Below are 16,317 nucleotides of genomic sequence, written 5' to 3'. Positions count from 1 at the left end.
AACCACAGATTTTTTTAATGGCTTTATTTCATTGTGTGAGCCTGTCAGCAGGTCTCTAGCACCTGCAGGTGTGCTATACATGCGCGCACACACATGTACACACAGCCTCTCTCTCTGCTACCAGAATACTAATTCTATAATTGGGTGCTAAAGAGTAGTTGAGGTATGTGAGAACCTAAGAGGGATATGACGTTGGCAGCTGTTCCTCCTGCCATTCCTTCCATAGGCAGAGCTGTGGACACTGCTGATAAGGTAATGGCCCTGATGAATGTACAGTGTTTGAGGAACACTCACTGTGGACCTCAGGCAAACTACTGTTGCAGTAAGCTGCTTCAGACTGAGTGTAAATAAATGTGTCACAGAGGAGAGTTTCTGTGAATTCATGTGTCTCTGAAGGTCTCATGAACTGTCGACCCTTCCTGTGATTAGCTCCTGAACAATGCACATGCTGTCAGCTGATATCTGTTGAACTTCCTCTTCCTCAGACCAAAGAGCGAGGTTCCACCCGAGTGCACTCCCTCAACAACGTCAACAAAGTACTTCAAGTCCTGCATCAAAATAATGTGAGTAGCTGACATCTGGTCCATTGCCACATTAGCTGCGTTTAGCCGAAGCATGTACATTAGTGGTTCTTAATCAGGCGCTATTAAAGCTGTAGTTGTGTAATTACCTGAGCAGGCCAAAGCATTTGTGGCTGAACTCAGTAATACTTCCTGTAACTATACAGGGCAGTGCGTCCTACTGTGGCATTTTATCTGTGTGTTTGTTTGTCTACACTGTGTCCTGTATTTTTCTATGTGACTCCCTTCTCTCTACTAGCATACAATGGTTGGTCTCAATGCCTTGACCTTAGAAGTCAGAGATAAGAGGCAGGGGTTCTACTGTATATTCGAACTTTGGACACAAAAAGGGGAGAAGTTAAGGTGTTGCAGGATGAAGCTAATTAGAACCAGAGATGGTCCGGAGGCTATTTAAGGAGCAGACCGAGGTCAGATTTTAGTTTGACCTCACACTTGAAATCACGTTCCACTCAGCGCGTTGATCCTCTCCAAAGTGTTTACATGTAATCACCCCACACTCGGCCTCACCTTATATGACAAGCGTCTGACAAGCCGGCAGGCTTCGTGGGTCACGCTGGAAGGGTGTAATTATGGCGGTATAATCCCCAGACTGGAGAAAACACGTGTCTTGGAAGTATTTGACTGTAACTGTGTGGACACTCATTAGAAAAGTGTGATAGCTGCTGTTATTCTAGGGTCTAACTACTGTCTGACCCCTTGCTCAGGTGGATCTAGTAAACATAGGAGGGACAGATATAGTGGATGGGAACCACAAACTGACCCTGGGCCTGATTTGGAATATTATACTGCACTGGCAGGTGAGCACACATATCCAATAATTAATATTATACACTTGTTCATTCATCACTTTAAAACACATTCATTGCAATGTACATTTGTGTAGGTGAAAGACGTCATGAAGGATATCATGTCCAACCTGCATCAGACCAACAGTGAAAAGATCTTACTGAGCTGGGTGCGACAGTGCACGCACTCATACCCAGAAGTCAATGTGCTCAACTTTACCACCAGCTGGACTGACGGCCTGGCTCTTAACAGCATCCTGCACCACTTCAGGTGAGGAGAGAACTCATGCTCAATTATTTTAAAGCTGGTGAAGACCACAGGCAGTTTCTTTGGCAGTGGCCCAATAAACGCACATTTAGTTTTATTATTTCTGTGTTATTTATATTGCAACTAACCTTCTGCTTAAAGTGTTCAGTGAATTTGGAAGGGTCACCTCAGCTTTGTAGGTGGCTGGAGGTCGGGTTGACGGGTCAGTGCCTGTGGGACGTGTGTACACTGCCTGACTTGCTGTGTTTATGCCTGCCATGCCACTGTTTGCACACGCTCGGTGTGTGTGGTGTGTGTGGTTTACCCCCTTCCTAGTGACACACACACACACAGCGGCCTGTGAGACAGTGTTGGTTTAGACCTGGGCCAGCCAGGGTTTACGTGGATCAGAGCGGACACACATTCCACACCCAGCTGGCCTCAACACAAGTCTCGATGTTCCACGCGGTCTTGCCATTAAAATGAGTATATCATGTTTTTGCCCATCACTGGTGGGTTTCCTGCTGAATAAGTAGTGAGAAATTTATCTTATATGCTGCTGACTCTGCCTCTGTGGCTGCTCTCGTTACTGTTGTGCTGTGTTCTCAGGCCAAACGCCTTCAGCTGGGATCAGGTGCTGAGACTGAGCCCTGTGGAAAGACTTGACCATGCCTTCAGTGTAGCCAAGGATCAGCTGGCTATAGAGCGGCTACTGGATCCTGAAGGTAGCCACACACCGAGCCCTACTGTACCTCACTGTTTTATTCTGAGATTCTCACAGATTGAAACATATCGTCTCTGTTCATGAGGCCTGCCTTCATGTCCTGCCAATAGTTGGATAAACTCCCTGTGAAGCAATAACTTTGTTGCTGTCTTTGGCTGACGATTTGTAAGACGCTGCGTTTGCCCATTTTTCTAGTTCCTGTAGCATCTGTAGCTGCTTGAAGCAGTTTAACTTCAGGCCTTTTTATTATGTTTTGAGTGAGGGTCAGTCACACCTGACCTGTGTGAAAGCCATGTTTAATCAATACAACCTGCCTCACTTCTCTCCCCTCTCACCTTTTGCCCCATTTATTCTCTCCCCCTCCCCTCCTGTCTCACTTAATCTGCCATGCTGCATTTCTCTTCATGCGTTTTCTCATCTTTATTCTCCCCCCTCTCCCCCTCCCGCCTCTCATGCTTGACTTGTATCTCTGATTCTGGCCCCAATCTGCCGTGCCATCGCCGTCTTGGCCGCGATCAGACGTGGCGGTTCAGTTGCCAGATAAGAAGTCCATCATCATGTACGTGACATCGCTGTTCGCTGTGCTGCCCAAAGACGTGAGCATGGAGGCAATCAGAGAAGTGGAGACGCTGCCGCGCAAATTCAGAGTGGAGGCTGAGGGCGCAGGGCTCAGTGCTCAGGTAACACACAGTCCAGTGTGACAGCCACTCCCTTCTAGATGTTTATTTGCAAGATCCACTCACAAAATATGAATCCAAATGGTTCATTTACTTACTTACTGTCTGTGCAGAAGCAAACAAAGTGAATCGCTCCCCTCTGAACAGAAACATGATCTTGATCGTGAACTTTTCTGCTGAACTTTTGCTTAACAACCGAAAGCTGGAGTCGCAAAAAGGGAGCGGTGACTGCTTCAACCTTTGCTGCTGTGTTGCGTTCCTGCTGACATTTGATGTGAAGGCCACAGATCGTGTTATGTTCAACCTTGGAGATTGTTTTGAAGGGGCTCTTTCCACGTTGCCAGACGGGGACGAGTCACTCCCGCTCCGAAAAAGCCATCTCTATCCTATGCTGCCGAACAGCACAGAATGAATGAATAGGGAGCAGAGCCATGAGTCACCCCTCTGATATTAGCCAACAAAATGAGCTGCGTGCTGGAAACACAGCGCTGTAAACGCTCAGAAGGATAAGACATGCACTGAACTATGTTTAACGTGTGGGGAAGTTACTTTGAAAGCTAAGTGTTCTTGTATTCGTGACCTTTTTAGTGCCCCCAACCAAATTCCCTTTCCATCAGACAGTTTTAGAGGTTTTCAGTCAAGTTAGAAGATCCTAAAACCACTTCTTAGGTTTTTATTGTCCATAGGCCCATACTCCACACACCTTGGAATGAGTGCTGGAAAAGTCTTTTAAAATGAAACAGTGCCCTGATTGGTTCAGTACGGGGTTTACTTTCCTGGCACGCCTCCTCTCCCCATAGGAAGTGATGCGTAATGCTGCTGGTAGCGAGACAGAGTGGAGGAAAAATAAAGGCTCTTTGTTTTTGATTGGGTTCCCCCATTCAGTTTTAAATTCACAATATGGGTTCATGGTGTTACTCTGATGTTTTTGAATGTTTACTTTGGATCATTATTGTTGATTAGGGCAGCAGAGATGGTAACAATGTCACAGCGTTTGAAGTCGGTTTCAGTATGATGACATATTATGTATTGAAACACACTGTATGCATCACAAGAGTTTAGCAAATCATGTGACGGCAATAAAAGGTTCTGTTGAGTCAGGCCACAGCTATTTTACAGCCATTCAAGCAAATAAATAGCCCAAGGCTGCGTCTGTCTCTCCCTCTGTCTTCCTTTCATGATTTCTCGGCCTGTGCCAGTCCCCTGATCTAACACAAGGGCTTACAGTCCTTTGGTGAATTATTCCAAAACATCCAAAAGGTCATTGAATATTTTCTGCAGGTGACCTTTTCTTGAGTTTTCTATAAAACAAAGGCCCATTTGACTTGTTGCTGTACCAGTTTCAACACAGCCATTAGCACTTCTGTCATCTTTGACTTGGCAGGGACAGCAACGCAGAGATTTTATCTCCTGTTCATTTCAGCCCAGACATTTTTGTTGAGCTTGACATAGCTGCTGTACTTCCTGAACACAAGGGAAAGGTACCGCTTCAAATGAGGACTGAACAGCTGAGCATCCCATAATACGCTCTGCGTTTTGTTTGGCCAATCAGAACGTGCTGGGGCATTCTAGACGTCGGGTTCTATTTTAAAACTTGCCAGCTGATGTTCACAGATGAAATTCAAAAGGACAGCTGGGCGTTTTAGACCACACTGTATTTCACACTCACTCTTGCCCTGAGACAACTTTGTGTACATTTTAATTCATAGATGCCACAGGTTTTTATCTTAACATAAATAAAGTGAACACCAAATATGGCCACAATCCTCTAGCCGGTCATCCTGTCCCTTCATCCCATTCCTCATGTTTTTCAGAACGTGCAGGTGGAGGAGGAGGGTAGCAGCCCCCGACCTGAGACCCCAAGCACCCTGACGGAGCCAGAGGTGGACATGGAAGGCAATCTGCTGGAGGTGGACCTGGACAGCTACCAGACAACACTGGAAGAAGTTCTGACCTGGCTCCTTTCGGCCGAGGATACGCTACATGTTCAGGATGAGGTGTCGGATGATGTGGAAGACGTCAAAGAGCAGTTCCACACACACGAGGTACGAGGAGGCGTTCAAGTCATAAAAATGCACATGTAGATTTTGTTTTAAGTTTATCTAGTTGATAAATGTAAAGGATTTCAAAAAGTAAGTTTGTTGTTGAGTATGAAGACAGCATCCCACAGATAAAAACCCTCCCACAATCAACAGTACATGTTCGGTGCATGTTGGGAATTCCAGGAATTCTGCTGTGAGCAGTGGCACACAGCACCCTTTGGCGCACAGGCCCCAAGCTCACACGCTTTCTAGAGGAGGCGTAGTTGCAGGATTTGTGCCTGTACATGTATCTGAAGGGGCTTTGGCTGAATTCCCTTGGCTGAGACGTGGATGTTTGTGAAGTCTAATGTTTGGAATCCAGGTCAACGCAGAAAGCTGGTTGTGAGACTGAGCGACAAGTCCCAAAGCCTCTTTAACAGCCAGGCTTTTCATGAGGTCTAAAAATCAATCCAGTTTGTTTCGGCCTAGTTGCTCACATATTTACTCCAGTTTCTTCAACAAAGCCTCATCGAAAAACAATGTGCTCAGAGGCGCAGTCAAACATGCTTACTCATCCAGACAGCACACAGAATAACTCGTAGGACGACCGACTCCCCTCTACTAGAAGGGATTAACAAGTGTTAAAAAGCAGTTACTTCTTCAAATTTAACAACTCATGGAGTCAATTTCTATTGTTTGTTTTGAGTTTTCTTCATTACTTTTCACTCCTTTCTCCAAAAAGGGCTTTATGATGGAGCTGACAGCACATCAGAGCAGTGTGGGTAACGTGCTGCAAGCCGGCAACCAGCTGATCGCCCAGGGAAACCTGACAGAGGAGGAAGAGGAGGAAATCAGAGAGCAGATGAGCCTCCTGAACTCCCGCTGGGAGAGCCTCCGAGTGGCCAGCATGGATCGTCAGGCCAGGTAGACTCACATCCCCACTGTAGAGGTGAAAGGTGCATAAATGTGAAATAATCAGATATTACTGTCACGTTCCAAAGAAACGTATTACGTGTCATTGTGAAGGAAGCTAAGCAGAGGTCAGGTATCGCTCTGTCTCTGTGTAAAGGAGACACCTGATATAGCTCGAGGTTTCCAGTGACTAATGAGTGTCATGCTTAACCTGTGTTTTGATGGTTTATGATGCTTGAGATACAAACACACACGTTTACAGTAAACAGTTCGTCAGTTATCACAGAGTTTGTGTTACCATGAGGAAGGTAAATGAAATCAGTGATAGCTTTCAGTTGTTTGTCTTCATCCCTATTTCTCTGAAGGCTTCATGAGGTCCTGATGGATCTTCAGCAGCAGCAGTTACAGCAACTCTCCGACTGGCTGACGCAGACTGAGGAGCGAATCAGGAAGATCGAGCTGGAACCGGCAGCTAAAGATCTGGAGGTCTACCAAGAACGCATAGAGCAGCACAAAGTAAACACAATTTACCTTCACTATTCATATAAATGTTGTTATTAATGAACATGAATGAGGTCAGATAGGCTAGAATAAAATAAAACCTTTTTTAAATGTTTGTTTCCAATAAAGTCAGTGCACTTCTCAGGAGTTTTTCTGCCTTCTGTTAATGGGTAACATGATTGTGCTCAGGCGCTTTGTGTGTTTCTCCTCAGGAGCTTCAAAACGACCTGGAAGCGGAGCAGGTGAAGGTCAACTCTCTGACTCACATGGTGGTTGTGGTGGACGAGAACAGTGGTGAGAGTGCCACCGCTGTCTTGGAGGAGCAGCTACAGGTAAGTCACCTGCTGTCGTGCACCTGAGGAATAGGTTTAAGGATGACGCCTGCCATAACCCTAGTGTTTTTGTGGAACTTACCTCTTATCGTGTGTTTCAGTCTTTGGGGGAACGCTGGGCCGCTGTGTGTCGCTGGACGGAGGAGAGGTGGCACAAGCTGCAGGACGTTTTGACGGTGTGGCAACAGCTTCTGTCAGACCAGGTAGAAGATTTAGTCCTATCTCCTGACTTATCATTCATTGGAGTGAACACGCCTGCCTAAAAATGCTGAGCTCAAAGTCCAAAACAAGCATCTCTGTGTAAGCGTCACTAAACAGCTGAAGCTAATGCTGTTGTCCCACCTCCTCTACAGGGTTTATTTAGTGTGTGGTTGGCAGAAAAAGAGGAGGCCTTGGGTGAAGTACAGACCAGCAACTTTAAAGACCCAAGCGAAATGAATACTAACGTGCGCCAATTAGCAGTAAGTGCCTGTTTTGCACACACTCTAAAGTATAATGTGTAAATTCTCCAGTTAAACAAATGAACTTATGCCTTCACCTAGAAGATACAGAAACTTCATGTGAACTTGTGAACCGTCTCATTGTTTTATGGTTCAACCTTTTTAGAGTTTAAAAGAAGACATGGAAAAGAAGCGAAGGACTTTAGACCAGCTGTCTGATGCAGGACACGACGTGATCGCGCTGCTGCACAGCACTGAGGCGGGAGCCAAGATCGAGGCGGACACAGAGGAGTTGGCCCGTAGGTGGGACAACCTGGTTCAACAGTTAGAGGACCGCTCCTTCCAGGTATGCAGATCTCCTGTACTTTGTTAACAAAACTAGACTATGATATATAGTAGGAGTCATATTTCTGTTGCATTGATGCTGTCTGCTAAGGTAATGGAGGCTGTGGCCAATACTGGGATGACTCAGGTGGTAGAAGAGGTTTTCGTGGATTCGGTCGCCGTGACTGCAGCTGCTTCGACCCCTGATCAAGAGTTGGCACCACCTGCTCCCCCTAAGAAACGACTGGTGGAGACAGATGCAGAGGTTAAACGAATGTAAGAAACACACACGCACACAGACTGTCATTTATCATTCTTGGCACAAAAATATGCTAAAAAAAGACAAATGCCAACATAATTTCTTGTTCCGTAGGTTTGAAAATAAACTTTCTGATGTTCTGACTTGGATTAAAACATGGAAGCTGTCCACTCAGACACTGGCCTCCACACACCCTGAGACTACACCTGACATGCCAGATGTGCCAGATGTGCAAGCTAAGCTGAAGGTAGATGTACACCTCATGCAAACATGAAATAAATCATTCAAATGAAAGGAATATGCTTTTAAAACCACACCTCAACTATATGTTGGCAATGACTTTAGGGTTTGGAGTTGGACCTCACAGCAAAGGAATCCACAGTTAGTCAAGTGGTGCAGGAAGGGCGGGTCTTGATGGACCAGATGGAGAGAGGTATGATGAGAAGGGAGACCAATAATTATTCTAAACACACTCATCCAAGTTTTGTTGTGTTTTTAAAGTGTTTTAATTACTGGCTCATATATACTTTTTCTAATTACTTGTTACATTTTGTTAATCTCAAAAGACTTTACAGCCTTTCTACAGCTGCTGAGTATTTTGAAGGCTGTTTAAAAGCTTACATTTTAATGGTCAACCGGTTTTAGTTGCCAGTGGGAACATGTGTGTGTGTGTGTTTGTGGAAGGAGCAGTGAAAGTCTGCCTGCCTGCAGGGTTTCTGACTTTATTCAAGTGGTCAATGAAAATGAAGAGGCACTCAGCATTTTTATGTGTTTATACTGTTCTGTGGGCTGGGAGGGAGAGAGAAGCCGCCTCGATGAGTTGGAAGTGATTTCTGTTTAAACACTAAAACCTTCCAATGAATTTTAGCCAAACTCACATCTGCTGTTATCTCATATATGGTGTCTGATTCAGTTAGCTGCATCTAATCTTCTCTTTGTGTCTTTGTAGAAGGAGTAAATGTAGATTCAGCGAGGGCCGACATAGACCTGGTCCAGACCGAGTGGGATGGATGTGCGAGGGAGCTGCACGCAGCCCGGGAGCGTGTTCACATCCAGAGCCGAGTCAGAGCTGTGTCTGCAGAGCTGGCAGCCCTGGACGGGCTCTTGTTGGAACAAGACCAGTGGCTAGATTCAACCTCAGCTGTCCAAAAGTGTGAGAAGGCCCGGCTCAGGAACCTGAGCGAAGAAAGTCAGGTAATCATAATATTCTACCCCACACTGGTCCTGGTCTCCTGTGTGCGTGACCTTAACTTGTCTTGAACTCGCCTTCTGCAGTGCCGGCTAGTCCGGGTCACTGCTCTGAGTTCACAGCTGGAGCAGCTGTCTGCGGAGGCGGTGTCACTGGGAGCCACGCCTTCTCTAAGAGACAACGTGGTGGTGGTATCGGCACATCATGCCTCCACGCTGCAGCGGCTACAGAGCAAAGAACAAGAAGTCAATAAAGGTAGTGGAGAACTCCCTGCAGGTTTCTCTGTATTAGTGGCTGCACACACTTTTTTTGGTACTCTTATTTCTGGGAATAGCCAGCTTTAATCCTTACTAAGGAGACAGACCCATGTCTGAGTCAGTCTATAAACGTGAGCCAGGAGTGTGATAGCTAACATCAGAAAACTCTCCTAGAGGTTGAGCATATTTGACGCTAGCTTTTATATAAAACTCTGGCCAGCTACAAGTATTAGAGGGGGCCCTTATATGGCCTCAAAAAGCTCATAGCTCATGAGTGTATTTGAGAGTGATTGAGTATAAAATCATACCTCAGCTAAATTTCAACCACAGGACGTGACTTGGAGCTGGATCAGATCTAAGAAGCTGTCACTATTTTACCTCTGGAATTTACGCGCACAGCTCTGGGGTAAAAGACGAGGCTGTAAAGGGAGATAGACCGCTCCCCGTTACTCCTGACTATAGGTGTATGTGAGAAGAGTTACTGTATGTGTGTGTGTCTTTTGCCTCTTGGCCTTTTATGACTCTAAGGGGTTTGGATTACAGCCAATAAAAGCTATTTTGTTGCTGTTTGAGTGCCTCTGTCTGTCTCTCCCTCGCTCCCAGTTATGCCCATTCTCTCATCTTTGTGTATACGTTCACTGGCCTCCCACGTACACATGGACAGCCAAATTCACACCAAAACATCAACTCTGCTCTACTAACTTTTCGTTTTGTGTGTCAGAACGGCGGTAAATTAGCTAAGAAAGAAACTGAGATCAACATCTTGATCCACATCTCTTGGCAGCATGGAAAACCTGCACATCCCCACACAGTGGGAGAAGCCACACACCGGCTAACTGCCCCCTTGTGGTCACAAACCAAGCGCTTAAATCTTGAGGCAGAAGTTGTTTTTTACTACTATTGATGACATATTCTTTCCGCTGCTTCTCACCCCTGAATTTCTCATTGCAGTTCTGGCTGAGCTCGAGTTGCCGAGCCCGGTGGAGGGTCTGGAGGCAAGGCTGGCTAATCTGACAGAAGGAGTAGTGGATATTACTACAGCTGAGGAGGCAATGGAGCGCACACAGGTAAGTAGGCTCAAACTATTGATTCACCCAGAGTTTAACACATTCTAAACTTTGCATTGTTTTTATTATTATTATGTGTTGCTTTAAAATTATAGTTTGTGTTTGTAGCAAATAACTCTCTATCCTCTAAAAAGGATTTAATTGTCAGCAGTAGCTCTTTGCTTGTGCACAGAGGTACTGCTCTCTGTACCCACAGAAGAGCCATTTATTAGCAAACCTCTTCCTTGTGCACCGGTTTAAAGATGTGTTCTGCTCCATGTGTGTTGCTGTGTGTATCCTCTCCTCCTCCATCCTCCGGTGGAATGTGGCTCAGCCCCAACCCCTTGTTGTTGTGGCTGATAGGGCATGGTGCTGGAGAGGGCTGTGGGGACTTGGCACATTCTGGGCACCGAGCCCATACACGCAGCACAGAACTCCTAACAGCTCAGTCTGGATCTGCTTATCCAGGCAGTCAGCCTGCTGCCCCAACATACGATCCCATGACAGCATCTCAGAGTACAGTAACTGTAGCAGTTAACCAAGCGGTAGAAGGTCACGGGCACCTGATTGGCTCAGTATGTTTCTTAGTATCTAGTTGGAGACAAATGTCTATACAGAAGACGCTGATAAACATAGCTTTAAGAATTCCCACATAACCTTTACATGTTATTTGAATTCTTAACTCTTGTTTCTAACAGGCGCTGTGTCTAGATATTGAGCAAACACAGCAGGCTTCAGATTCTGCAGAACTTCAGAGATGGAGCCAGCTCTCATCCGGGGCCCGCGAGGTGCTGGGCACACTGCAGTGCATTCTGGGTAGCATGAAGGACACTCAGGTAGAGCAGCTTCAGGGATTAATATGTGACAGACTTTTATTGTTCAAAGTGTGAATGTTGACATGCTTTTTTAATGTTGTGGCTTTTAGGTGCAATTGGTAGAAGTTGAACGTTGGTTGGATGCTGTCCAGGAGCTGTTGTGTCAAGATGGCACAGGGTTGGGCGATACAGAGAGTCTGCAGGAAGAGCTTAACCAGTGCAAGGTGTCAGGGTTCTGACAATTATATAGCAGTGACACATTTAGGTATATGTAGTTTTAGTTCTAACGTTTTTTATTTACTAGGAGTATGTGAATGAGATGGAGTCAGTGGAAGGTGCATTGAAGCAGATGGCAGATAATGTGAGTGCTGTACAGGCAGCTGCAGTCCCACAACTGGACAAATGGGGCCAGGAAACGTTGGACAAGTGCAGGGGCAGATGGGACACACTTAGCAACCAGGTGACCACTAACATGATGTGTAAAAGACTATATTATTGTACTCTCATACTAACTTGAAGCTGTATTCTTCACTCCAGCTGATGAACCATCAAGAGCGTATGGCAGAAAGTCAGGAGAAGCAGGTGAATCTGAGGAAGGACTTGGCAGAGATGCAGGAGTGGATGACCCAGGTCGATGAGGAGTTTCTAATGAGGGACTTTGAGTACAAGAGTCCTGAGGAGCTGCAGGCGTCGCTGGAAGAGATGAAGGTGGGAGTGCAGTTACGCGCCTCATAGAAACATCTTGAAATCGACATCTGAGGTTTTCAAATGTTTGTGTGGGGGTCTGTATTTCTGCCAGAGGGCTAAAGAGGATGTGATACAGAAGGAGGTGAAGGTGAAGATCCTGAAAGACAGCATCAACATGTTGGTGTCCAGAACATTGCCCCCTGGTGGAGGCAGCGGGCGGGCGCTGACGGCAGAACTAGATGGAGTACTGGCCAATTACAACAAGCTCTGTGACCGCTTCAAGAGCAAGTGTCACACTCTGGAGGTAATGTGTGCGTGGTTGTTTGTCTGTAAATGAACATGTCGCTTGACAAACTAACTGCAGTGGCTGAAAATGATGGACAGCTCTGCTTTCATTGCCTAAAAATGCACCAGTGCCACAAGAAGCATTCGGTTACATAAAAAATACCAGGAATTTTATGCATGAATGACCCAATTTATCTGTCGGCTCCTATGGTTTATTATTAAAATGACATGTCGGCTTATGCAGTGTGTCATTCCTTGGGCTCCTGTTTGTTTTCAGTGCTAATCTCTGAATGTGTAGTCATCGTTTGGGGCTCCATCTCTAAAAATCATCCCCCTGACTCTGCAGAGTAGAGATCATGCACGTCACTAAGATGTGTTATGCTCAAGTCTATTAGTCACCATCCCATCACAGTCCACAGTGTTTTTGTATCTATAATGAAGGACTTTAAAACACTCAGTTCTAAAAATGACATCATTACTCTGGTTGTGCATAACTGAGTTTAAACATGTGTAATGTGCAGGAGGTTTGGTCATGCTGGATGGAGTTGCTCCAGTACCTGGACATGGAGCAGAGTTGGCTCCACACTGTGGAAGACAAGGTCCAAGCCACCGAGAGCCTACCGGAGAGCACGGAGGCTGCCAGTGCAGCTCTGGAGGTACACACACAACCGCCCTCTATGTAGGAGGACACTTCTGGTGATGCTACCACTTTTAGAAGAGTCATAAATTTGTTCTCCAGGCACATTTGGTCAGACAGTGAATAGGAAATGTGATATAATTAGGAGAAATTAGTAACTTGATGAATATGAAAATTACAATGAAGGATATATTTAGAAAATCCAGAGATGATGATCTTTATTTAAATTGTACTTGTGCTGTTTTGATGGGAGGTGATTTTGAATGCTGGTAAAAAGCCTGTATCATTAAAAGTACATTAAATTGCATCGAGCATAAACCAAAGCATATGTTTAGTATATAACGGTATGTTAATAATCTCATTGTCTTTGACTTTGTCTTCTAAATTTCCTCCTCTTTCCTTTGCTGATGCTATATCTGTCGATCGCCTGCAGCAGGACTGTCAGATTCACTTTAATCACTTTGCTGCTTCTGTAGCATTGCATAGTGATGAAGAAAGCTGAAGACCCTTGAAGACAATGTTTCCCCCCTTCTGCATCCCTTCTTTTCTTTCTATCTCTCCCCCACTCAGTGTTTTTTCTTTCCTTTTCCCTCTTGGTTCCTCTGTACCCTGTTCTCTTACCCTTTGCCCTTCCCAGTCTGCTTCCCAGTTTGCTAATTAGACCCACCCCTCTGGAGGGGGGCGGCTGTCACTCTGTCCCTGTCCGTTACCCCCGGGAAGGAAAAGCACATTTAATGACCCAACATAAACAATCACTGTTGGATCCAGACAAGTGCCGTCATTCTCTCTCACTTGTCTCATTCGCTGTTCAGTTATCGTGTTTTTTTTCAGTGTGCCTCCGTCTGACACACCCAGACCAGCAATTTCTGCATCTGCGCTCCATCTGTTTGCTCAGATTTTGGTTCTTTCTTTCATGCACATACACACATTTCAAGCTTTTTGGCTCTCTGGTCTTATGCTTTTTGTTAAATTTCTCCATTTGTCATCAGTCTTTGGAGAGTGTGCTTCGCCACCCTGGGGACAACCGGACACAAATCAGGGAGCTGGGTCAGACACTGATTGACGGAGGCATACTTGATGAACTCATTAGTGAGAAACTAGAGGCCTTCAATTCTCGCTATGAGCAGCTCAACCACCAGGTCAGAACCTTGCTGTTGTGTGTATGGTGACTTTATTTGCTACTGTTTCTGCATAGATTTGGATTTTTGTAATTAATATAAAAGGCAATCGTCATTGTTGTGTTCCCCATAGCATATTTAGCATGGTGAACATGGGCTGTTCAGTGGTTGATCAGAACAGCTGTTTACAAATCCCCTACTCAACTCCATGAGTTGCTGTGTCTGTGTCCCCGTTCAGGCGGTGAACCGACAGATCAGCCTTGAACAGAAGCTGCAGACGCTAAAGGAGAACGAACAGGCGCTCCAAACGCTGCAGGAGTCTCTGAGCCAGCTGGACCACACGCTCACGTCCTACCTCACTGATCGCATAGACGCCTTTCAGCTCCCACAGGAGGCGCAGGTACAACGCACGTGTCCCCCCTCCTCCGATCCCTGTAGACTTAAGTTAAATAATTATCAGGCTCTTAAATTACAATGGCATTAGCATTAAACCTGATGGAGCATGTGTTTCACTTCACCTTCAGACCATCGGGGCAGAGATCGCAGCCCATGAGGTAACGGTGGAGGAGATGAGAAGGAGAAACGTTGCCAACTTGCCTCCTCCGTCCGCTGATGGAAAGGCAGCCCGTGGTGGGACCATGCTGGACCAACTGCAGGTAACACTGACCCCTACTGGAGGATATCAGGAACCGCAGACAGATTGTCCTGCCACAGTGACATTCTGTTACGACGTTAATGAAGAATGATTGAGACTGATTTTTCACAATTATATCACTGCAGAGGAAACTGAGGGAGATCACCACTAAATACCAGCTGTTCCAGAAGCCTGCTAACTTTGAGCAGCGCATGTTGGACTGTAAGAGGGTCCTGGATGGTGCCAAAGCCGAGTTGCACATCCTGGATGTCAGGGAAGTGGAGCCTGAAAGAATTCAGTCCCATCTCAATGGATGCATGGTAAGAGCCTTCTTATCCTCTGTGATCATACAGTGCATGACATCTTGGCAGAAGACCCAGTTTAAAATTTCTACAGACAAAAGCCTACAGTCTAGCTCACTAGACTTATTTCTTTCCTTCATATGCAGAAATTGTACAAATTGCTTAGTGAGGTGAAGCTGGAGGTGGAGACTGTGATAAAAACAGGTCGCCAGATTGTGCAGAAACAGCAAACAGAGAACCCCAAGGCCATGGATGAGCAGCTCACAGCTCTCAAGTTGCTTTACAATGACCTTGGAGCACAGGTAACTTGATTTGATAAATTTTTTCAATAAAGATTTGCTGTCCATGTTCTACAAATACAACCTAGGTTTAATTAAAAATAACATTAAAGACATTTTAAACCACTGTAAGATGCCGTTAATTGGAATTGTCTTTACAGGTCACCGAGGGCAAGCAGGACCTGGAAAAAGCCTTGTCCCTCTCGCAAAAGTTTCAGAAGGAGAGTGGCGGCCTACAAGACTGGCTGAGCACCAACGAGGCTCAGCTTCAGCAGAAGAACAGCTGTGGAGACATGCCAGCGGACATTGATGCTGAGATAGCATGGGCTAACGTGAGTAGCTGTCTTAGCTTTCACAAAACCGAGGATGTGTTAGTTTTGCCTTACAGCCTTTGTGTGTGTTGCTCCGCCAGGGCCTCCTTAAGGAGTCCGAGCGTCGTAAGGTGGAGCTGTCCGGCCTGACGGAGACGAGTGCCGGCCTGCAGACGCTGGTGGAGGGCAGCGAGGCTCAGCTAGAGGAGCGACTGTGTGGCCTCAACGAAGCGTGGGGCCGTGTCCGCACCTGGACTGAGGACTGGCTCAGTGCTGTGCTGGTGAGAGGAAGTAATTTACACAGTAACGGTTAATCAATAAAGAGATGTTGAGATGTTTTATGTTCTCTGCTGATGGAGGTAGCTTCCCTCTCCTGCTTAAAGGCACATGCATGCACAGTATTTTTCTACCATCATTTGCAGACTCTTAGGTGCTTTACTACTACATACATTCATTATTTGAACAAAGAGGGTAAGAAATGGTTGTTTTCTTGATTAGCTGCTGCAGTAAGTCCTGTAGGGGTTATAAAGAACTTTTGCTTGTCGTTTGTTTTGGATTTACCGTGGACACATGGGGGCCTTAAAACACTAATGAAGGTTTTTTTTTCCTGTGCCAAACAAAACACTGAAACTTTCTTTGTGTGCAGAGTCACCAGAATGAAGTGGAGATCTTTGACGAGAACTTGGCTCACATCAGCACCTGGCTCTACCAGACCCAGATCCACCTGGACGAGGCTGAGCGGCTGAGCCCAGCAGAGAAGGAGAAGGTGGTACAGGTACGGGAGGGAGTCATTACAGTGTGGTGGATAATGATCACAGATGAAAGACGATGACCCTGAAGGGTGGATAGCGTGAACCCAATGGATTAATGATAGTGCAAAGATGTTTTGTTACAGTAAAAAATATGGATGCACGCTTATTGTTGCTTTATGCAAATCAGTGCCTCTAGCAAGGAA

The 16,317-nt window shown here is 45.8% G+C and overlaps 1 protein-coding gene across 7 annotated transcripts in view; it reads left to right on the top strand.

The window, feature by feature from the left end:
• utrn (utrophin) overlaps window positions 1–16,317 on the top strand; it is a 106,999-nt gene that overhangs the window by 10,875 nt on the left and 79,807 nt on the right. For all 7 annotated transcript variants that reach the window (XM_029142074.3, XM_029142075.3, XM_029142077.3 and 4 more), the window contains 32 exons: window positions 486–563; window positions 1,286–1,378; window positions 1,465–1,637; window positions 2,223–2,338; window positions 2,857–3,017; window positions 4,829–5,059; window positions 5,778–5,959; window positions 6,313–6,463; window positions 6,661–6,780; window positions 6,882–6,983; window positions 7,134–7,241; window positions 7,387–7,566; window positions 7,657–7,820; window positions 7,918–8,050; window positions 8,149–8,236; window positions 8,753–8,997; window positions 9,079–9,247; window positions 10,201–10,316; window positions 10,994–11,131; window positions 11,221–11,334; window positions 11,415–11,570; window positions 11,648–11,818; window positions 11,910–12,101; window positions 12,604–12,738; window positions 13,709–13,858; window positions 14,076–14,237; window positions 14,362–14,493; window positions 14,618–14,791; window positions 14,920–15,075; window positions 15,213–15,383; window positions 15,464–15,643; window positions 16,009–16,137. In XM_029142074.3, the coding sequence (XP_028997907.1) occupies window positions 486–563; window positions 1,286–1,378; window positions 1,465–1,637; window positions 2,223–2,338; window positions 2,857–3,017; window positions 4,829–5,059; window positions 5,778–5,959; window positions 6,313–6,463; window positions 6,661–6,780; window positions 6,882–6,983; window positions 7,134–7,241; window positions 7,387–7,566; window positions 7,657–7,820; window positions 7,918–8,050; window positions 8,149–8,236; window positions 8,753–8,997; window positions 9,079–9,247; window positions 10,201–10,316; window positions 10,994–11,131; window positions 11,221–11,334; window positions 11,415–11,570; window positions 11,648–11,818; window positions 11,910–12,101; window positions 12,604–12,738; window positions 13,709–13,858; window positions 14,076–14,237; window positions 14,362–14,493; window positions 14,618–14,791; window positions 14,920–15,075; window positions 15,213–15,383; window positions 15,464–15,643; window positions 16,009–16,137 (4,770 nt within the window). The remainder of the gene's footprint in view (window positions 1–485; window positions 564–1,285; window positions 1,379–1,464; window positions 1,638–2,222; window positions 2,339–2,856; window positions 3,018–4,828; window positions 5,060–5,777; window positions 5,960–6,312; window positions 6,464–6,660; window positions 6,781–6,881; window positions 6,984–7,133; window positions 7,242–7,386; window positions 7,567–7,656; window positions 7,821–7,917; window positions 8,051–8,148; window positions 8,237–8,752; window positions 8,998–9,078; window positions 9,248–10,200; window positions 10,317–10,993; window positions 11,132–11,220; window positions 11,335–11,414; window positions 11,571–11,647; window positions 11,819–11,909; window positions 12,102–12,603; window positions 12,739–13,708; window positions 13,859–14,075; window positions 14,238–14,361; window positions 14,494–14,617; window positions 14,792–14,919; window positions 15,076–15,212; window positions 15,384–15,463; window positions 15,644–16,008; window positions 16,138–16,317) is intronic.

This window comes from Betta splendens, chromosome 24 (genome assembly GCF_900634795.4).
Source record: "Betta splendens chromosome 24, fBetSpl5.4, whole genome shotgun sequence".
Classification (NCBI taxonomy): domain Eukaryota; kingdom Metazoa; phylum Chordata; class Actinopteri; order Anabantiformes; family Osphronemidae; genus Betta; species Betta splendens.
Note: the sequence above shows the minus strand (reverse complement) of the source record. Positions and strands in the feature narration are given on the sequence as shown.